This window comes from Labrus bergylta, chromosome 7 (assembly GCF_963930695.1).
Source record: "Labrus bergylta chromosome 7, fLabBer1.1, whole genome shotgun sequence".
In the NCBI taxonomy this organism is placed as follows: Eukaryota; Metazoa; Chordata; class Actinopteri; order Labriformes; family Labridae; genus Labrus; species Labrus bergylta.
Genome location: NC_089201.1, coordinates 16,724,598 through 16,745,826, shown reverse-complemented (window position 1 = coordinate 16,745,826; position 21,229 = coordinate 16,724,598). Strand labels below are relative to the sequence as shown.

The following is a 21,229-nucleotide window of genomic DNA, read 5'->3' as shown; positions in this document are numbered from 1 at the left end:
ATAGAAACATCATATCTTAATAGGCCTCTGCCCAGGGAAAGGCCTATAACATCTCGTCTTATATTATTTTGTGTACCATGATCTGTTTTTGTGTGAAACATCAGTAAACAATCATCCAAAAACAAATAAAGATCTCAGTGCCTCACTTTCAAAACATTACTTCTAATTGTTTCAAAAGGAGTCACGATTCAATAAAGTGACGTTTTTATTCCGGAGTTTTCAGGCAGGTTGGAGCAGCCAGGAGACGCAGGTACAGGAAAACACTTTCAAAATAAAAGCTCGAATTCGTTTGTAAAGAATTGTATAAGGAGGCTTAATCATAAAGCTTCAGATTGGAATCGGTTTTTGTTGTCTTTAAAAACATTTTCTTGGGATCAAATCGACTGAGCATATTTGTAATAAACAGATTTATTAATAGCAGATATGGTGCCTGCAGCCACCATACCTTAGAATTGTTTTTCTTTTTGTTATAAGGCATCTTATTTTCACTTAGGATTCACAATCTGTTTTCTTTAAAGGCTTCAATTATTAGAAATAAAGCTCAAATTCGTTTTCATTTGGGAAATCATCCTAAAATAATCCTAAAATAGTTCTTGAAGCTGCAGGCTATACAATCAAACATGTTAGGGTGGTTAAGGGATGAACACCTGTAAGATATCAGACATTTAGATAACCTATGTCTGCATGCAAAAACTCAGAGCTCAATATATTATTGCACTCTTTTGGTTAACATAAACAAGAATAGATTAAACATTGTTCTTTTTTTTTTTTTTTTTAACTCAGTTTGCCTCAAAAAACCTTAAACATGTATGGTGCTGGTTTTGTAAAAAAAATCTTACATTGTTTTTCTCATTAAACTCTCCAAGAGAATGAGTTATTGGACTTCCATTGTTTATCATCTAAGTGCCTTAAAAAAATGAAAAAACCTTAATAGAACAAATTGAAAGATCTTAAATTGAACAATGTAAAAACAAATAGTTGTCAAAATATGGTAGGCCTATTTGATATTTGATAGTCTATTTTTAACCAACTTTTGTCTCTCCGGTTCCCTATGCAGAGACAGCCTATGTCTAAAGATAGATAAATATTTGAGAAGTAAAGTAGACATGCTTTTTAAAACGGTCAGATTAAAGGTGTTAAAGTCTGCTATAAACCATAATTTGCCATAATTTTTTACAAAGGTTTTATTTTGAAAGGGTTGTCCGGAAGTCATATAGTTAGCTGTCTGGCTTGACCATCTGTCATAATGAGGGTGTCTCCTCTTTTCTACTAGGCATTATCGGGGATTCCTTGTTGTTACGCAGGTGTGTACAGGCACAGACGCGACTGACACACACACACACACACACACACACACTGCCTCGGCTGGACTCTGTGTTACCCGTCATCATGTTCAAGGGGACTCGGAAGGAGACTCGAGGGGACTCGGGGGTCCTGGATGCTGCTTCTCTGAGGCAGCAGAGGAGGCTGAAACAGGCGATCCAGTTCCTCCATAAGGACTCAGCTGATCTGCTGCCTTTGGATGGACTGAAGAAGCTCGGGACGTCAAAACAGGGGGTGTGTCTCTTTATACAGGCCTTGTCTTTTTTTGTATGCTTTTATTGTTTCTTTTTTTGCTCTTTGAATAAGAAATGTTTCCTGCAGCTTTGTGTAACCTTACACTTAATACCTACAACAATAACACGAATAATCATGATTTAAAAGGGAATGGCTGATTACCTCTAACAATTCCACTGTTAGAGGTAAAAGGGGCTCGTGGCCTTAAGCGTCATCACCTTAGAACAAACCAATGAAAGTTCTAGTTTTGATTTATTTCCCTGATTCATTATAGCCCATTTGAACATGTGGAGAGCAGAGATTTTTAGGGAAATAATGATTGTTTTAATCCAAAATCAATCGTGACTTCTTTGTGACATGCCACAAATAAAATATTGCGTGACCTTAATATTTACAGTCTATGTGTATGACAGACACTGAACAAGCTAGCCAGGTCATTAAAGTGGAGTAGGCCTACAGAGCTCAGTAGGTGACATGGATATAGTCTTAAAAAAAAGTGTGCTTGTTCTATTTCGCGCACCAGTTTTAGTCACTTAAATGCACGTGTGCAAGTGACACACATGCAATTTATATAACTGGTGCATGAAGGACTAACACAATGTGCGTGCAAATTACTAAATCATGCATGCAATTTATAAAACAGGTACACCAAAATAAAAATGTATATACATGTCGCATTGCAGGCTCTGTGTTGCAGACACAAATGTGCTAGCATATAAGCAATGCTAGATTTTCCCTAACTGGAAACAGATATTGTAGAGTCGACTGTCTGTTATAAGAAATAACAGTACAGTACAAACATCACTAAGTTGACACTTCGCTGACAGCTAGCAGCAGCAACTCAAATTGACAATGCACCTAATTATTTTTAACTTTACGCCTTCATGTAATGCTGGTTTCCAAGTTAGCAAAAGTGTCCAAAACTGTACTCATCTTTAGACAGGTTTATTTCTACTGTAAAATTAGCCATTTTAATACAGGGCTCAATGGAGGTTCACTAACTTTTGGAGCTAGCCTCTAGTGGCCACATGTGGAACTGCAGCTGTTGGCTCTACAGTGTAGATTTCTCCACACAGCAGGTTGCTGTTTGCCTGAATGATGAGTATCTAACATTCTTTGACTATTGTGTTGACTGAGTTTAAGATCCAGCCTTATCCCGATATTAAAGAAATGTTTTTTTGTATTTCTATTGCAGCAGCCGCACCACATCATCCAGAAGCGCCAGCTGGAGGCCAAGCTGTCTCAAGGGAGTATGGTAACTCTAAACAACAGAGAGCTGCTCCTGAACTTAAGTCAGTTCAATTCAAATGAGAACGAGGAAGAAGAGGAGGAAGATCTAATATATGTGCCCTGCAAGGTGGGAGAACAATGCCGTTTTTTATATGTATTTTTGATGTCTTCCTGCTTCTCTGTTTAGAGCTCCTCTGTGTGTTTTCAGTGTTTAGGAAAGGAGGTAAATCTGCTGATCGACAGCGGCTGCAAACTGAACCTGATGTCCTCACTGACCGTGGAGAGATCCGGGTGAGACGTCCACTATTTGCTCTTTGAATTTCTATTCGTCAGATCTCATTCAGCATTTTGTGAGTCATTTATTTGTTTTTGTTTTGTTCTTAAAAGTTGGAAAGATCTCGTTGAGGAGAACAAAATGGAGGTGAACGGTTTCCCTTTTCAGAGGAAGCTTTGCATCGACGGACAAATCAGAGAACTCAGCCTCACCATAGGAGAGCTCAGGATCATGTGCTCCTTCGTTATAGTCGGTGAGGAAGAAGAATAAAACGAACATTGATGATGAACATTATATTCAATATAATGCATTGAAGTATTATGATACGATTGTCTGTTATTTTCAGAAAGTAACAGACCGCTGATGTCTCTGGGCTACAAGACATTAAAGGCACTAAAGGTAAATTATCCAGCTTTCAAGAAATTAAATATTTAACTGACTATTTAGATGTTTCATACAAACATGCAACCAAAAATGCTTCACACAGCAAAAATGAATAACACATATAGAAAATATGAAGAAGGATGGACAAGTGATTACATTTTTGTAAAAAAAATGAAAAAAATGAAACAATAAAAAGATGTACTAAACACCAGGGGTTCCAATTAGTAAAACCAGCCTGTATATAAACATGGACGTAGTCACCCAAGTTTCTGATGCGGATTTTAAAGCCTATCATTGGGGTTTGCCATATTGGAAATGCTGTCTCAAACTAACTTTCGGCTAACCTAGTTACTGCAAAGAGCAGTAGCTAAGGCGAGCCTTTAGCCTCCGTACAAACAGCTACAGCAAGCACGCTTGTCAGTCGGACCAGCTACGCCCCTTGTTTTCAATAATGCATATTCTTCATAAGATCAAAACTGAAGAGTTAAGATTAAAAAATTCACCCCCCTTAACAGTATGTGCCGATAAAGACGTGAGCTATTCAGACCAAATTCGTGTTTTGTACGAGGTTGTAAACATGTTTATTGCTGCTGTAAAAATGGGCTCTTTAAAATGGGTGTGTATGGGACACTCGGGTCTTTTGGAGCCAGCCCCAAGTGGACATTTGAGGAACTGCTTTTTTTCCCCCACTTCTACATAGGCTTCATTTTTCAACACCAGAGGTTGCCGTTTGTGTAAAACACAAAGATGAAAGCTATTTAAGTTATATCATGACTTCAGTTTTAGTGCTAGCTTAAAAGAGAGGACAAGGCTGAATGTGAATTGATTAACTAAGAGAGAAATAATGCATGATGTGTTGTTGTGTTTCCTTTTTTTTCAGTGTGTTATCGACACTGAAAAGCAGATGTTGGTGTTCGGGACAAACGTGAGAGAGCAGGTTCAGTTTGCCAAGAAAACAAACAATGAAAGGTAAGATTTTATTACATTATTATGCCAAGTATCTACAACATTAAAATATTTATATTTACAACAGGGCATGCTAAATAATCTAGTAATGTATGAAGGACATACTTTTTTCGAGTTCTATTACATCAAATTCTTCTTTTCTTCTTTTTGTTCAACAGTTCCCACAACTTTAGCGACCTGTGACTCAATCTCCCTGACCTCTGGCACACACAGTGATCTAAAGCAATACAACTATTTAATAACACAAGAACAACTAGACGCTTTATCGGGGGACTTTAAAATTTTCATCTCATTCATTCTCACTTTCACTCAGCTTGTTTCTTTATTGCATTTATAAGTCAGATGAGTGATAATAACACTGATTTCAGTAGTTTTTACCATTACCACTATATGTATACAGTCTTTGTTTTTGTTTTGTATACCGACAGCAGTCTGCACAGAAGCAGCCCCCTCAAACTAACAGCTCCTTGAGTAACACTTTAAAGCTTCATTGTAGCCTGAGCTGTCACTACAGTAGTTTGTATTGTGCAGCTAGAATCAAAGTATTAGCAGAACTTGTAGCACTTTAGACTTTAAGATTGTGATTTGAAGCTCTTATAGCAAAATGTATATTGTTGTGCAGTACATCGCTTATTATAATAAACGTTTGTAGTAATACGTTGATGTTGAACAGATGGTTCAGGAGTAGAGTTTAAATATTTAGCACAAGTTGTTGCATTTAGTGCAATAGTATTTTCTAATATTGTTTTCTGTATTTTCTAGAACAAAACATGTATTTGCATTAAGGTCACTGCCTTTTAATGTTTACAAAAAGATAGAGACACTCCTGATATGTTTTATCACTCTACTGTAGCCAAAGTGCAACACTGAATAAAAAAATAAAATCCTAAATGAAGAGAACATTTTTCTGTTCTTCGTTTTTCCCCCTTTGTTTTTCACTGACATAGCCTACATATTACGCCTTGTGCTATTTTATCTATTAGCTATTTCTAAAACTAGGGCAGCCACATGAAGCCTTATGATTAAAGAGTGAAGACACACACACACACACACACACACACACACACACACACACACACACACACACACACACACACACACACCCATTAGCCTAATACTAATTCTGTTCTCTTAAAATGTGAAATATGAGTTTGGGACACATGTAAAACATGAATATTCCCCATTTTCTGGCCTTTACTTTTTTCTGATCGTCTCTGTTGTTGTCTTGCAATAAAAACTTCTTTTTTTTTGAACCCATCGTGAAACATCAGACCCTGCCTCATTCAGGACGTTTACGTTCTCAGCTGTGGCTGTAGGCTACCATAGCAACTGTAGCATGACAACAACGTTTGGTAACGCCCCCCAAACAACTGATTGGCAGGTGAACGTTCTATGAAGAGCCACGTCTCCATGGAAACCAACGTCCACAGTGAGGGGAAGTTGTCGTCTGCAGCTGACTGAGAACAACAGAACGAACTGCAGGTACTGTAAATGCAGCCGCTGGGTTTGTTTGTGTGTTTAACTTTTAGATGATGAAGAGGGATAAAAATAGTTTTGTTTTTTTAGAATTAAGCTGCTTATTGTGAAGACAATGAACATTAAAACTGTTTTCTGTTTCAGTAAGAAGACGAGGAAGAGTTCTTTAGTCTTTATTAATTTGATAGAAAAGTGTCTTTGGTATTCCAAACTTTAAAGGGGCTATATGTAGCCTAATGTTATTTTGTTTTACAAAGTTACATATAGCCCTTATAGAAGAAAAGTTATAAAATTAAAAAAAAAATTAAAGTAGTAAAACTTAGGTTTCTCCTCAGGGGATATAGAGCAACACAACAGCAGCAAAAAGGTACACATCAAATCAAAATATGTATTTTAACAAACAATGACAGTTCATATTTAGCCTACATAGGCTACATATCTTTAAATAAAGTTATTATCTTTACTGGCACAAACATGCAGATATTTTTAGTTTATCTTGTTTCCTCTTGTCTCCTTGTCTCTTGTCTTTTTGGTTTATCTGAATAATAAAAACCTTGATACCATGCTTAAACCTGTAAAAACAGAAAATTGGAACACAGAGATGAAATCCAGACAGATGGAGGCCTCTGAAGCTGCACTGGTTCCACTGTTTGGGGGCAAACAAAGATGCAACATCACTTTCATCGTGGGGAGCTCAGAGGACATGAGAGCTGTTCTGGGATCAGTGAAACGGCTTCTGATCCAGACGCTGCTGACGAAGGCTTCACACAGAGACTCTCTATTCAACATCATGACGTACTCAGGAGAGGTGAGGACGGACTGATAGACTGATAGATAACACCTGCAGCACTGAAGCCCACACAACATAAATTAATAAACCCCTTTTTTCATGGAATAAATGCATGTGCATGCAAGAGCTGTGTTAAGTCTTGATTTTGACTACTTTCACTTTTTTAATATAATTGTTTGTTGCCTGTTGATCCTGATAGCTTGTTGTTCGTAGAACCTCCATGTTGCAGCTGATTACCCTGGAGCTGACTTTTGAGATTGTCTTTATGTGAAACTGATTTTTTCTTCCTTCCTCACAGCTGACCTGTTTGTCCCACCACATGCTCCCCTGTGCTCCTGACTCAGTATACATAGCTCTGTCCTGGATTCACTCCATCACCTGCAGCCCTGGCAGAGACCTCCTGGCGGCCCTGTGTGTTGCCTTCAGTGACCCGGCCTGTCACACCATCCACCTGCTCTGCACGGGGCTCCCCGACCAGCCTGAGGCCGTGCTGAGAGCTCTGCCCGCCCTGGCAGCTGGTCGACCTGTAAACATCTTCTACCTGAAGGACTCAGGTGCTCAGGTGGACAGGAACTCACTAGACTACCTGCAGTGTCTGACAGAGGCCACCAGAGGGAGCTGTTATGCGATTCCATTCGGTTTGAATGGAGTGCTTGAGAAGGTATGGATGCACTTATGTTCTCCTCAGATGGTCCAGTTCCCACTTTAGGAAGTAAATTTTTTCGCATTTGGTGCTCACAAGATGTGTCTCTGTGCATGTTGTCAGGCAGTTCCTCTGCATGTTGTGGAGAATCAGTCATCAGCGCCAACAGACTCTCCAGTGAAGTGTTTCTGTCTGACCTCTTCAGTCTTCTTCCAACACAACACGTCATCACCTGTGCTCAGGTTGGTCTCTATAGCTACACCTTTTGTTTGTTGTTTACAATTCATGGAAAGACATACTTCATTGTCTGCCATCATATAAGAAGGATTATTAATTCCCTTAATACTGATAATAGACAAATTAACAAAAATGATAATGATATTAAACATGCATCAAGAGGATGTTTTTCACTTCAGTCAGTTTAAAAAAGGTGAATCATTTCATCAGAATCATCAGATATTAAACATTTCATATGTTAGAAAATCTTCACTAAACATCAGCCTGTCTCTGTTTCGGACATTTTTGGAGCATGCAGATGTTTGTGGTGTTTTGCAGTCTGCTTAGTTTTGGCTTGCTGTGTTTTCCCTAGTTGACTTTAATGTTATAAACTATAAAATGTTTTACAGTATGATGTAACATTTACTGAAGTAATCCTAAAGGAAAAGAACATGTGTGACCTTGGTTGAGGTTTAAGGGTTTGAAATAAATGAATGAATGACTGAATGAAAGATACTGAACATCTAACCTTTCTAAGAAACAAAGATGGTAGATTTAAATTTGACATATACTGCTTTTTTTTGTGTGATCCAAATTAGTTAATATTCCAGTTTATAAATAACTCTCATAACAAATATTAATCAAAATTACATAAGCTTAATATGTTGGGTCAATCAGAACAAAACAACCAACTTTTTTTTACAAAACTAAACTAAAGGTGATGCCCACAACATCCCATCACATACAGTATATACATTTTAAAAAGATCCCCAGACGGATGTGTGTTCAGTTATTAGATAAACGGGAATGTAAAAAAATCAGATGTATAAAGGTCGATATGATTCACAATTCACATGATTTTTAGTTCTTTTACTTTGGGCTCTTGTACAGGATGATACAGTTTCCTCTTTAGCACCATGCATCCTGTTCTCTGAAAGGTCCAAACTGATAACGTCTTGATAAACAGATAACGGGGAGTGCCAGTATTATTATTTTTTTGGTTGTGGTTCTGTATGGTGTTAAACGAAAACCACACCAAAGCACAACAAAACATCAGTTGTTTTCTGACGTCTCCCAGGTGCAGTCTGGGTAATCCTCTCCAGCCATGTTCCTCCTTCTTGCAGCCCGGTCTAACCCTGAGCGGTCAGCAGTTTTACCCAGGATGCAGAGTTCTGGCCCGGAGGGAGATGGATGGTCTTTATTACTTGGGCGCTTTGATACAGCAGGTGCAGGTAAAACATGCTGGGGTTATATTACACTTCATAGTCATAGTCATTTTTAAGTTTAAATCTTAATGTTTTACCATGTAGAGTGACCCAGGAGGAACTATAACATTGTCTCTTCTTCCTGTGTGTCAAACCTCAGGGCTGCGCTGGAGTTTGGATTGTTGAGTTTGACCACCCAGGAAGCCCCGGTTTGGGGTTCGTCCCCTCCCAGAGACAGTTGGCCTGCTCCCTCGACATGGTGACCCACACCAGAGCTCTCACAAGCTGTCTGGTACCCGGTGATCCTGTCCTGTCACCATGGGAACCAGATCTGATACGACACGGGCCGGGGAGACTGATGGCCGCCACAGAGCGCAGAGATGTTTTAGGAGGTTTGGGATAAAAGTGGTTTGTGTTCATTTTTACGACCCAATGCACTGATGTTACAGCCTGATTACTTGATGAAGGCGCAACGGTGATCTCCAACCCAAACTAAAATATCAAAACCCTGCAATCTAAACATACCATCTTAAGATAATTACTCACAAAAAGGGAACATTTCCACATATCTAAAGTCTCTACTTCTCTGTGAATCTCTCTCACTGTCTTTGCAGTTGACGGTGTTGTGTGCCTCCGGGTGTTGATGTGGAACGGCTCCGTGTCTCTGGTTCCTCACAGCCTGGTTTCACCCATTTCAGCCCTTCAGCACGACAGAATAGTCAGAGAGCTCCAGATCCTGAAAACTCAAGCTCCAGATCGGTGCTGCAGCTGGCTTTGTGCCCGCAGCTCCTCCTGCACTCCCCGGCTCTTCTGCAGCTCCAGGCGTCCGTCTGCATCCTGCTGTGGTGAGAACACATTTCAGCACAGGTGTAGGTCCAGCTTTGGAAGAACGGATGGATTTGAGAGGGCGGAGCGGGATAAAAAAGTGGAACAAAGCGATCCAGATGCAACGAGGAATGACCCTGAGGTGCCCTCGCCCTCTTCGTCTCTGTCTGAGGATGAGAGCAGAGCGGTGAAGCTGAGGAGCGAACAGCAGCGTCCTCCCTGGAGGTACTGGAGAAGAACTGGACCAGAACCACAGCACAGACAGCCAGGTAAGACATGTCTCGTCGTGACCAAAACAAAAGTTCTGATTTAATTTGTGGACATTTAAACAGGTGAAGGAGCTTTATAGAAATTAAACGTCACATATTATCCACCTTTTCAACTACCGTCTGTGAAATTTCTTGTTCTAAATCCACTCTGATCCTGTATTTGATCATGCCTTTAAACCCTTCTATTTCAGCCCTGCTCAGAACAGGCTGTTTCTGTGTCTGTAGCTTTAAATGTAAATGAGCTGTGTCTGACCCTACCTCTCTGGAAGGGCTTGGGTGCCAATTGCTTTCTTGCACCATGACCAATTGTTTAGGGTTGAAAAGGCAGACTCAGAGGGCAGAACAAACACCTAGCTGTGGGAGTGTCACCCACCTGGGGGAGGGGTTCCTGCCCTTTGTGATGTCATGAAGGGAAAAGCTCCAAACGGCCTGTTTGAGCACACATTTTCTGAAAAGTGGAGCAGGACAAAAGACGGAGAGGATGGACTTTTCTCATGATTGGGGGGGTTTGTTGACAGACTAGAGACACATGTTAGTGTTAGAGAAACATGGTGAAGTGTATTTGCATAATATGTGACTTTTAAAAGCTGACTAATATCTGACTCTGCTGCTCAGCATGAACTATTAGATTTAATATTTCAAAACAACACAGGACTGGAGGATGGGTGAGAAATACACTTGATACACCACAAAAATAGTGACCTTTGAGTTCTGTTTAAACTGATGTTGACTGTAAGCTCAGGTTGCACTTTTTATTTATGGAATATTTTTTTATTCTGCTAATCAAGTCAGAAAGTGTTTAATCTTAAAATTGAAATCCATTTCCCACACTTGGCCATAAACCTTATTTATCGTGGCCAGAAGGGTTAACAGTTTCCCCCCAGTATGTTAAAACTGAAAAAAAAAAAAAAAATGTAAAAAAGAGAAGAGGCACTGTTAGCCTAGTTGTTATTGCGCGCCCAAAATACGGAGGCTGTCCTCTGCTCTCCTCAATGCTGATGGCCCGGGTTAGATTCCGACCTGTGGCTCCTCCCTTTATGTAATTCCCCAATCTCTCTCTCTGTCTGTCCCTGATTTCGAAATATGAAGATTTGTCTAGTCTTATGGGCCCTTCATACTCTTCATTAACCCTACCTACACATGTGGATGTATTTCTGTATCTTCCTGCAGGGAGCGCAGCAGTGCCAAAGAAGACATCACAACCTCTGAGGTTCAGCTTCCCTGTCCCTCAGATAAGCGCCTCGCCCAATCACAGCTCTCTGTTTCTGTCACTTCCTGGTGCTAAAGGAAGAAGAGCGAACGTCAGAGATGTTTTTGGAACAACCAACTTCAAACCTCGACCACCGGCTGGACTGCGGCCATTTTCTGCCAACAATGCTCCGGCTGTTTACACCTGATTCATCACGTGTAAAACAAATAAAAACATTATCATTTAACCGTAGAGTTGGAAAACACAAACAAGACTTTAATAAAAAATACTTTATTCATACACTGATGTGGCTTTAGTGCAGGAAATAAAAATTATAGTGCATTATTATATGTATACAATCTACATGATAAACACTCCGGTATAATGTAATAAAAATATGGCTTCTATATCAAGCAATTAAAAAACTTTGATAGCAAAGTAAAATGTAAACTCTTGAAGCAAAAATATGTGTATAAACAGGCAATAAACACACAGATAGGTTAGCTTTGTTTGGTTTAGTTATTGACTGCTTTGATCATGTGAGACGTCAGAGGTTAAAGGTGAGGTTGATGCTCTCTCCAGCTTTGAGGCGGACCAGCTGTGTCTGCTGCTGGGACTCCGGCACGCTGGCAGTGATGACGTACGTCCCTGGAGAAACCTCGATGTAGAAATCTTCATCGGCTGCAGGCTCAGGAGCCTGAGGAGGAGAATGAGAATCACATTTGGAAGATTTTACTTTATCCTTAACCGACCGACACAGCTGGAGAGTGAAGGTGACGTTACGCTTTGTTATATCTGTTTTTGTCTTGGTCTTCAATGCTGCACACATTCAGCTGCCTCCACAAAAGTTTTAACAATTAATAAGCAATTAAAACAAACAAGCTCATAGCTCGTAACTGAAAGAAATGTGTTGCTACCTTGCTGTGTGGGGCCTTTTCATGTTTTCTGGTTGACAGTGCAGGTTTTGTTGACCCAGCAGCCTGCCGTGTGTGGAACCTGCACACATGGCTCCTTTCAGTTTCAGTGGGCTCGGTGCAACATCCAGACCCATAAAACTTCTGCAGCACAGACGACATTCACATGTTAGTCCATGTTTGTAGCTTAAAGCACAAGAGAGATGGTTAATAGTCGCTGACCTTGCACTGATAGGTCGTCTGTACCATAAGCCCTGCGATGGATGCAAAGACATCATCGAGCTCTATGTGTGCGTCCTGGATAGTGAAAGGAGCATTTGACAGGAGTTGTTACAAAAGAGTCACAATATAAACTGTTGGTTGGAGTTAATATACAGAGAACATGAAGCCACCTTGACTGGGATTTGTGCGTCCTCTTCTATAGCAGTGGAGGTCTGGGATGCTCTAGTGCTTGTCCAGTCCACACTCCGCCTGGAGGCCCGCTCCAGCACCTCCAGGCCCAGAGTGGCAGAGCGCCGCAGAGAGGACTCCAGCCAGGCTTGGCTTGCCATGAACAAGTCAAACTAAACTTAGAAGACCTTCACCTGAGATTAAAAAGAGCAGACAGCAATTCATCAATGTCAATTTTCCTTTAATGCTATGCATGAAGGCTCGAAAGAGTGGGTTTGATTTAAAAAATATGTATATTTTCTAAATTGATACTTAAATTAAAGGACTAATGTTAAAAAATAATTGGTCCCAGTTTCTTAGCATGACCATTAACTGTTGTTTTTAATTGGATAGATATGAAACTAAACATATGTTTAGTTCAAACATGCAGGTTTAAAGTTCACCTTGCTTCTGACTCTCAGTCACAAGATACACTTTTTTTTTACCTCTTCACCACATTACTAATGGGCTGCTGTTTTGTAATCTTTAAAAATTTGTTAAATACTAATGCATGCAGTTAGTGCAAATCTATCCACTGCCCTGTCTCTCAAAGAAAAAAGCCCCCAAAAAATACAAAGTAAATACTAATAAATGTTTCCTTTAAGTTTGACCCTAAATTAACATAGGCCTGAACCTTAATGACGTCTACAGGGAGCTTTTTATCCAATCACTGAGGCAAATTTAAATGAGTCAATCATGTTCATATTGTACACAAACTACCAACCGCATTTTACACACTGCGCATGCGTGAAGATTAACCCTCCAGAAGTAGAGAGCGGACAGATTTCACTTTCACCTACTGCAAAACTTGAACGTCGCCTCGCGTGCTCACCTAGAACAGCCGTACGTCATAAAGTTCTAACTGCACGTTCACATGTTTACGTTTTGTTAACGTCAGTGTTCCACGCGCGGTGTCAACACATCTCTGGTGAGGAGATTAGTTACTTGTTTACCTGTTTACACACGGACCACCGGGCGTTTCAGCAGGTGGTCGCACACACATACACACACAAGCTTTCGGGGCAAACAGCACCTAGTTTAGAGATATAATGCAATACTCACATATCACCTCATTAAGCCTGCCTCCCCTGCCAAGTTCAGCTGACTAGAGCCGTGGTAACGCTGTTTTCAAATGACGGTACAGGAAATCCTGCATGTTAAACCCCGCCCCCCTAGAGGTGGTTCAGTCAAACAGGGGTTTCATTTAATCTGATAAACTGTTTCGAATTGCTATCATTTAAAACTACATTTCTCGACATTTTCAAGCAAATAAATTGAATTGAAAATAAATTGATTTTTTTCATTAACAAATTCGTATTTTCGCTATATAACTTTCTGATTTAAAAGAATAATCCTTGGGGGTCATTATTCAGTATACAATTGTCTCCAATCTCCAGATTCTGGATATGTTTCAGCCTTAAGACTCAACAAAAGGAAGACAACAAACAAAAAGGGACTCATTGGTCAGGACTGCTTTCATACTCTTACGTGTGTGTGAGGCAAATTAACAATCATTGTTGGTCACTGTATCGAGTGTGCAATGGGTCAAAGTCTGAGGGCTAAAGGGACAGTAAATGCCAACACCATTTCCTTAAGTAAGGTCAGTATTAATATTTTCCGATTTTAGCAGTATTATTTTCTCTGTAGTTTTGTTGAAGCTTTGAATTAAACAGCTCAGTAAAAGGACATCAGCTGGACCCACTTTGAGACCAGGCAGAAATAGTTTTATTGAAAAGTTCAGGTCAAGGTTTCATGATTCCCTCCAAAAAATACTATTGCTGTATTTCCCTCCCACTAGTATCTCTTGAATCCTACTTTGCAGATTTATTACATCAATCGACCATAAGCTTATTTGGTCAATAACCGTAAACTCTAAATGTATATTTAAGTAGCAGACGCTGTTGCACAAACTATAACTGTCACATAAAAGAGGTATTTAAAATGAGACATGACAAACATAGTTCCCATTTATACATTTTATTTTTGCAAAAACAGACTGACAAGAGCATTATGCCATCAGCACACAAGCTCCTCCTGCTGCCTTGATCTTCTCCTCTGCCCGTCGGCTGAAGAACTTGGCCTTGACGATCACAGGCTGCTTGGGCAGCTTGCCTTTGCCCAGAACTTTGTAGTAGCCCTAAAAAAAGAACCAAGAAAAGTAGGATTAGTGCAACCAGATAACCACATACATCTCCAGAGAAAGAGCATCTACATGAAGTAATGCTGCAGTATTTTCTCCATTTTGGGAGTCATTCTTTATCTGCAGTTAATAAATCCAAATGAATGACGGTTAGTCTTCATTCACGATTTTACTATCAGCAAAACAATCTGAAGCTAAACTGGATCAAGAGAAAAATAATATACAAGTCTACCTTGTATTCATTAAAATGCATGAATTGAATCAAATCACCAGCAACAAATGTAGTAAATGTGTCCAATAGGCTCTGCGAAGCATCATTACATAAAGCCTTCCTACAGAGAAAATGTTCATATTAACACAGGTACGAAAAGCCTTCATCGAACACAAAGTTTAGTAATATCAAATTATCTTATTGACAGATACACATGATTAATGTGTTTTGATTAATTCAAAATATGGTTCTGTTCTGTTGAGGCAAGTATATGTTTAGATTTTGCACCAACAGTTATTTGGCACAGAAACCACTCATTCAGGCTTATATTGATCCAAGTTTGGGGAAGAAAAACACCAAACGGAGTCAAATTGGGAACTGAGTTCTCACATGACAGATGAGACAACCAAAAACATCAATCATAGAGAGACTAAATAAAAATAGTAAACATTGCATATATCAGAAATGGAGCGCACTAAAAGTAAAAATAAAACAGAAAACCCTTTTTGTACAACCACACAGCTGTCTTTTGAAAACGTACAGTATGTAATGTCTGCAACCACCGGGCAGACAGAATCATGGGTGCTGTAAATGTTTCAACCACAAATGCAGATAAAAACCATCCAAACTTGATTTAAAAAAAAAAAAAAAAAAAAAAAAAAAAAAAAGGTTGGCCATGGCAATTTTGAGGTTTTTATTTTGTACAACTAGAGGATAAGTGTGACTAACTCAACTGTTTTAGCAACTTTATTCCTTTCTTTGCATCAGTATTATCTTCAGTCTTTAGAAAAGCATTGATTCCAGTTTGCAAAAAAAACATCAGCTTGTTCTTTGACAAGAACAAACATTATTCAGTCTTAAACTAACCCAAACTCCAGCCACTACCTCTTTGAAAGTAAGAAGTGGGAGACAAAAACATTTCCTTGGGAATTAAAAAAAAGGCCCAATACTTACAGCGCGCACAGCATCAATGATGGGGGCAGGTCCCTCTGGTTTCTTGGCATAGTTGAGCCTGGTCTGCTCGCTTACAAGAGTCCACAGCTTGTCCAGGTTGATGGTGGGGCAGTGGGTTGTGTTCCTCTTCAGGTGATAATGTCTCATACCCACCTTTCCAAAGTACCCCGGATGGCTGAGGAGACACAGGGGGGACAAAGGTTAATTTCTGTGTATGCAGGGTCAGAGATAAGAGATGACCTTAGGAAGTGTTTGTTAGCACTGTGATTACTAATTACTGAATCTGAATAATGTCAAAGTAACTTTCATCTCATACATTTCTCTAGCCCAGATGAAAAATGTTCATGGAGAACATGATTGGTGTTTTTTTTTTTTTTTTTTGAGTCCAAGACATTTCTAAACATTGAGGTCTAAAATTATCATGTCAATTTAACACATTATGCAGCCAAATTAAACTGCATTGGCAGTATTCATTCACATTCCCAACGTCCCTTTAACAAATAACTTCACCAGGTTCAATTCAAATCCCTTCTTCCTATTAGTGGACTCCTCTGACGCGGTCTAATTCTGATTTAATGCGACCCTAGCATCAATACAGAAACAGCATAATGATAAAGAAAAACCCATTTGTAACTGCCCATGTGGGTGACTGGCCTACAATAAGCCAGTCGGTGAATAGGACCAGTCTTCAATCTAAGAGGACTCAAGCACACCAAGACAATGATTTGTGTCAGGGTGAGACTCTAGTCTCTACAACATTGAGTGTGTTTGCATGGACTTGAGTATCCTAGTTTGCAATGTGTTTTGATAATAGCCCATTTTTGTGTTTGTGCAAATAAACATCATCCCAATTACCAAACCAGGACAAGTATCCCAATTTTGAGAAATGCAGTGTCGTATATGCCTTACAACGCCCTGTGCTGGCATGGCCTGAGCCAAGTGACGTAAAAAACAAACAAACAAACATGGCTGCCGCAACAAGTGTGTCTTACTTCTGAAGCTACAAAGAAACAAAGTTCTGTCTCTCTGTAATGAAGAACTTCATTACAATTGGGAGTTTAGATAGGAGAAAGCATCGAAAAGTGACAGATTAAAGCCTGTGGTGAACAGGCCACAGGACGCCAACAGTCAAGTAGCCTATTCAAGATACATTACATGTTTCTATTGTTTTTATTTGTTTATTATAGTGGAAGCAGCTGCATGTTTGCAGCACATTGAGTCCAAGACAAATGTGCCCAAGGCGTCAATAAAGTGTATCGTGTAGCATGTAAACGCACTCATTAAGGGTAACTAAACTGACTAGAACAGCACCAACACAGTGAAAATACACCACCACCAAAAAGATATAGAAAGACTACTAAAAAAAAAAAGGTCCAAAACATTGTCCAACTCAATTCTAATCCATGAGCATTGCTCTGAAGGTAACTTCCCAAAACGTAAAACTTGGACAAAGCATTATGAACGCATTAGAGAACAGGAGACTGTTAATGCATTCACTGAGGAGCATATAATCTTTACATATACACCTACAACAGCCTAGAAGTTTAACACAAGCCCATTAACATGCTGTCTGCGCACCATTAACTCCATCACACCACCTACTGATATCTCAACATGCTCAGCAGAACTTACTATTTGTCGAAGTTGATTCTGTGGTGATGCATACCACCAGCATTACCACGACCTCCAGGATGCTTTCTGTGCTTGCCTGTGGGATGGAAAAAATGAAGGTTACCCACATATCCCATGAACACTGTAACAAATGCGACGTAGCTGCTGAGACCACCTGTGCACAGGTAAGACAAAACTCACCAATACGACCATGTCCGTGGCTGACATGACCTCGGAGCTTCCTAGTCTTGGTCAACTTGGTCGGCTGTCAACAAAGGTTTAATATTTGTTAGTAACTTCATCAGTCAAATGGTCTTATCTCAAGTGACTTCTTCACTAAGATGAAACAACAACCGAATTGAGTACTGAACAATATCAGCGATGATTTTAGGCTGCAACAGATATCTGCAGGCTTTAAAACAAAGTGCCTGCTGAACAATTACATGAAGTGACTGAGTGCCTTCATGCTGCTTAGCCGCTCTGGATGCTAATGCTAACTGAACTGTATTTACCGGTAAACCTCACACTAGTCCAACAGAATGAACTATAACTTAAGGTTACAACCTCAGCTCACATTGTCACGTTTGTGTGGACAACAGAGGGGTTATAGTACGCGGTTATTTCACGTATGAAACTACACGTATACAATGTGGGTGACTGCTGCTGCAGCCATGGGCCCAGGAGAGCCGAACCATCACACACTAAATCGCTCATAAACAGCTAAAATATTAGTAAGTCACGTCAAAACCGTCCAGTAGATGACTATAGGACATGTATGAAACATTAGCCACGTTTGGATGATAGTTTACAGTAAAACTGAACAAGGATGGGCATAGATTTAACGCAATTTCTCAGCCAAGAGATACATGATAGCACCTACCATCTCGGAGGCTAGTTGAAAGAGGAACGGGATTTGGAGATCACGCGGTTTTGTGCGAGATTTGGCTCATAGCAATAAGAGTGATAAGGAATCCACAGCGACGCCCAGTGATTGATGGCGGCATAGAGTGAGTTTCAGCGAAATGTACTACGCAATACTAGAAATAATGCCATTTAATTTGATAAAATGTGATGTATAAAAATGAAACAAGAAGCCTACGTTAACATCAGTTAATCAATGATACGTATGAGCTGTGTAAATATGTTTTGTATAATGTAGTAGGCTAGAGCAGGGGTTATAACTTTTTGGGCTTGTGTACAGAATTGGGCAGAATTTTTTTTTTTCAGGAAACAATTTGGTAAAAGAACATAATTAAATTGGACATCTCCCCAGAACATTTTTAACACCAGAAATGTATTTCCCTGCATTCTGAGGAATTTTTTTAAAAACATGTATACTTCAAACATAATCCAAAATGTGATTATTCTGTGACACATGGTCAAAGTAAGTTTTACTGAATTAAGAGTTTTATTCACAGAGGAGCCTCTTATGTAGAAGGCATAAAAGCAGTTAAAACTTCAGTACAACATGTTTGTTCCTTCTCCAGCTTGAAAGTGACATTTAAACACCAGCAGAGGGAGACAGAGTAAAAGCAGAAAAAGTCACTTTGAGCTTTTCCTGGTGCTTTTCTCCACATTCCCAGGACCTTCTTGAACTTCCTTGGGGCTTGTTACATTAATGAAGTTCAAATGGTGTAAAGTACAAACAACTGCAAACTTCTTCTACTACACAAGCATTTATAGTGAAGGTCTAGAATGAATAGTTTGATATTTCCCACTGTACTCTCACTTCTTACACACGGTGTCCAACCTCATGTAATCAAGTCAAAATAATGAATACCTGCAAGAAACAATCTTAACTTGGCTTAGCCTCTGCACAGAACAGTTCTGTGTGTGTGTGTGTGTGTGTGTGTGTGTGTGTGTGTGTGTGTGTGTGTGTGTGTGTGTGTGTGTGTGTGTGTGTGTGTGTGTGTGTGTGTGTGTGTGTGTGTGTGTGTGTGTGTGTGTGTGTGTGTGTGTGTGTGTGTGTGTGTGTGTGTGTACTCTCCAGGACAGATATCGTTCACCTGTGCTGCTGCTGCTGCTGCTGCTGGTGAGCCCTGATTGGTATGCAGCCGCAGCAAACCAATCAGAGGAGAGCACCTTTAAGAAGCTTGGCCAGCTCGACAGTCTGGGCTCGCAGCTTATTTTGTTTTCAGCTCGCCCACTGTGCCTCTTGTTGTCTTTCCTCCTTATTCATAGAACTCTCGCGTTGTTTAGGGTGCTGTTCATTTGTTGTTTTGTTTGGTAAGTGAGCATTCTTAGTTAGGTGTTATGTTCATTCCTCTTCACTAATTAGAAAGCACGTTTTACTTAGAGTCCTCGTGTTATTGATTTGAGCAGCACTTGGTCCTTTCTGCCTCACTTATTTGCTGTTGTGTCACAATTTGACTCCATCTCCATCTAGTTTTTATGTTACACCCCCCCCCCCCCCCCCCCCCCCCCCCCCCCCCCCCACCCCAAGAGCTGGGTCGTAACACGAGTCCTATGTTTGGTCTCTCTCTCCCTGAGGTGAATTTAGTATTTAAAATTTTTGAAACTTGAAGAAAAGTGAACCTCTGCCAGACCCTGCAGGCTGTAACACAAGTCAGGAGCTCTGTGTTGCATTATTCACCCCACATTTACATACAACACAATGAGACAACAGTGCTGGAAATGTGTACAGCTGAGTTGGGCATATCAACTGAACAGTGTGTTGGCCTCTCAACGGCTTTATCTGCCTTCTGAGGCTTCTGCCGCTCTGCCAGAAGATGTCGATGCAATTCAGACGAGGGTAAAGACCCTCAAACTCCTCACTGAATCCCTTAAAGCCGCAGTTACCCATTAAACAAGAGAGAGAGAGAGAGAGAGAGAGAGAGAGAGAGCGAGGGGGGGCAGGCAGAGCATGCCAGATGAAGACAGATATTGTTTCTGTGCTCGTTTGTCTTTTTTTTAACATCCTCTCTCTGCAGACACTGTTTACGGAGGGCTGGAGCCAAACCAGGCTCTGTGGTGCTTTTAGACATACACAGGTTGGCTTAGACACAAATTCCTTCACCATGATGAAACATGGTCCTCGTTAAAAGATTAATATTGCAAACTTTGCTTCCCTTTGTGGCAATCATGCAAGAACTAGGATTAAAGTATTTGTTATTTGCCTTACAGTCTCAATCCTGAGTGCACAGAAGAGCTACAATACATGTAGGCATACGAGCAGGGAGTGATTTAAATTAAGCATTTATGTGCCCTGATCCATTTTTCAGGTGGCTAAAGTGCCTGAAACACCTTCTGAAAACAACCAGACTCTTTTAAAAATGAAGCTGTAAAGTCATGCAGTGGTGAAGTCTTCATTTCCAACATCGGTTTTAACTTTCTAAAACACAATGCATATCAAATCAGGTTTACACACACTACAATGTTTGAGTTATTTCGTGACTACTGTGTGGGATTAAGGGACATCTAGTGGTAATGTTGGAGATTGCAAACAAATATTTTACATGTATTTTATCCCCCCCCATCGAAAGGGAAAACTTCATGCTGTGAGTGACTAGTGTAAATAAGCAAATTAAGAGGATTTTAAGAGAAAGTCTGTCCTGAACTTTTTCTAGAAATGTCCATGAGTACATGTGTGAATCAGCTCCAAAGTAAAGATGAGGATTCCAAAAATGTCTTTGTAATGATGTCAGGGGATGAGGAGCTGAATTAAGAATACTTGAGTCCTGTAGGCCTACATGGTTATGATTAAATTGTGTTTCTCAAAGTAGATTCATGTGCTGTGTCATCTCAAAAAAGCAGAAATAAAGGCCAAGAACTTGTGCATGAATAAGGAAACAGACCGTGATGATACTCTAACTTCTGTCAGTAGTTCCAGTGTGAAAGCAATCGGCCCTGCAGTGTTTGCAGTGAATGGGAAGCTCTTCAATCCTGTTCCTCGTCTTTGTTTTTTTTTTCTGTTTGCTTTCTCTTTGTTTTCTTTCGTGTCTTTCAG

At 40.0% G+C, this 21,229-nt stretch overlaps 4 protein-coding genes and 1 non-coding gene across 7 annotated transcripts; 2 read left to right on the top strand and 3 right to left on the bottom strand.

Moving 5' to 3' along the window:
- The first annotated feature begins 1,233 nt into the window (after window positions 1-1,233).
- On the top strand, window positions 1,234-5,311 carry LOC109986024 (nuclear receptor-interacting protein 3). Its single transcript, XM_020636533.3, has 7 exons — window positions 1,234-1,557; window positions 2,753-2,914; window positions 2,996-3,078; window positions 3,175-3,314; window positions 3,408-3,460; window positions 4,326-4,414; window positions 4,570-5,311. The coding sequence occupies exons 1-7, from the start codon at window positions 1,390-1,392 to the stop codon at window positions 4,592-4,594; spliced, it is 720 nt and encodes a 239-aa protein (XP_020492189.2). The 5' UTR covers window positions 1,234-1,389; the 3' UTR covers window positions 4,595-5,311.
- A 143-nt stretch (window positions 5,312-5,454) lies between these two features.
- On the top strand, window positions 5,455-11,241 carry c7h11orf16 (chromosome 7 C11orf16 homolog). 2 transcript variants are annotated; one of them, XM_065956900.1, is made up of 8 exons: window positions 5,455-5,893; window positions 6,472-6,695; window positions 6,976-7,338; window positions 7,444-7,562; window positions 8,615-8,768; window positions 8,902-9,133; window positions 9,356-9,835; window positions 11,006-11,241. In XM_065956900.1, the coding sequence occupies exons 2-8, from the start codon at window positions 6,489-6,491 to the stop codon at window positions 11,230-11,232; spliced, it is 1,782 nt and encodes a 593-aa protein (XP_065812972.1). In that variant the 5' UTR covers window positions 5,455-5,893; window positions 6,472-6,488; the 3' UTR covers window positions 11,233-11,241. The 2 variants fall into 2 exon arrangements, with proteins under 2 accessions (XP_065812972.1, XP_065812971.1); XM_065956899.1 differs by lacking the exon at window positions 5,455-5,893 and having other exon boundaries at window positions 5,931-6,695.
- Window positions 11,242-11,299: 58 nt separating this feature from the next.
- Window positions 11,300-13,540, bottom strand: akip1 (A kinase (PRKA) interacting protein 1). Of its 2 annotated transcripts, none has more exons than XM_020636537.3 (5): window positions 13,430-13,540; window positions 12,331-12,522; window positions 12,161-12,235; window positions 11,942-12,082; window positions 11,300-11,721 (listed from the first exon to the last, which is right to left on the bottom strand). In XM_020636537.3, exons 2-5 carry the CDS (start codon window positions 12,487-12,489, stop codon window positions 11,572-11,574), a joined length of 525 nt encoding a protein of 174 aa, XP_020492193.2. In that variant the 5' UTR covers window positions 12,490-12,522; window positions 13,430-13,540; the 3' UTR covers window positions 11,300-11,571. The 2 variants fall into 2 exon arrangements, with proteins under 2 accessions (XP_020492193.2, XP_029133658.2); XM_029277825.2 differs by having other exon boundaries at window positions 13,437-13,493.
- Window positions 13,541-14,328: 788 nt separating this feature from the next.
- rpl27a (ribosomal protein L27a) lies at window positions 14,329-18,229 on the bottom strand. The gene is made up of 5 exons (XM_020636538.3): window positions 18,164-18,229; window positions 17,485-17,548; window positions 17,305-17,380; window positions 15,673-15,847; window positions 14,329-14,504 (listed from the first exon to the last, which is right to left on the bottom strand). The coding sequence occupies exons 1-5, from the start codon at window positions 18,164-18,166 to the stop codon at window positions 14,376-14,378; spliced, it is 447 nt and encodes a 148-aa protein (XP_020492194.2). The 5' UTR covers window positions 18,167-18,229; the 3' UTR covers window positions 14,329-14,375.
- Window positions 16,298-16,426, bottom strand: LOC114920395 (small nucleolar RNA SNORA3/SNORA45 family). Its single transcript, XR_003808721.1, has one exon. It is a non-coding gene; the product is annotated as a small nucleolar RNA SNORA3/SNORA45 family (small nucleolar RNA).
- Window positions 18,230-21,229: the final 3,000 nt, after the last annotated feature.

Bases quoted from the DNA above. Each gene is read 5' to 3' on its own strand.
- LOC109986024 (XM_020636533.3), top strand. From the start codon at position 1,390: ATGTTCAAGGGGACTCGGAAGGAGACTCGAGGGGACTCGGGGGTCCTG. The intron at 2,915-2,995 runs GTGGGAGAACAA...GTGTGTTTTCAG, and splicing joins TAATATATGTGCCCTGCAAG to TGTTTAGGAAAGGAGGTAAA. The intron at 4,415-4,569 runs GTAAGATTTTAT...TTTGTTCAACAG, and splicing joins AAGAAAACAAACAATGAAAG to TTCCCACAACTTTAGCGACC.
- c7h11orf16 (XM_065956899.1), top strand. From the start codon at position 6,450: ATGCTTAAACCTGTAAAAACAGAAAATTGGAACACAGAGATGAAATCC. The intron at 9,134-9,355 runs GTTTGGGATAAA...CTGTCTTTGCAG, and splicing joins GCGCAGAGATGTTTTAGGAG to TTGACGGTGTTGTGTGCCTC. The intron at 9,836-11,005 runs GTAAGACATGTC...ATCTTCCTGCAG, and splicing joins ACCACAGCACAGACAGCCAG to GGAGCGCAGCAGTGCCAAAG.
- akip1 (XM_020636537.3), bottom strand. From the start codon at position 12,489: ATGGCAAGCCAAGCCTGGCTGGAGTCCTCTCTGCGGCGCTCTGCCACT. The intron at 12,236-12,330 runs GTGGCTTCATGT...TTCACTATCCAG, and splicing joins ACGCACAAATCCCAGTCAAG to GACGCACACATAGAGCTCGA. The intron at 11,722-11,941 runs GTAGCAACACAT...TCTCCTCCTCAG, and splicing joins AAAAGGCCCCACACAGCAAG to GCTCCTGAGCCTGCAGCCGA.
- rpl27a (XM_020636538.3), bottom strand. The intron at 15,848-17,304 runs GTAAGTTCTGCT...GTGTCTCCTCAG, and splicing joins AGAATCAACTTCGACAAATA to CCATCCGGGGTACTTTGGAA. The intron at 14,505-15,672 runs GTAAGTATTGGG...TTCTTTTTTTAG, and splicing joins TCATTGATGCTGTGCGCGCT to GGCTACTACAAAGTTCTGGG.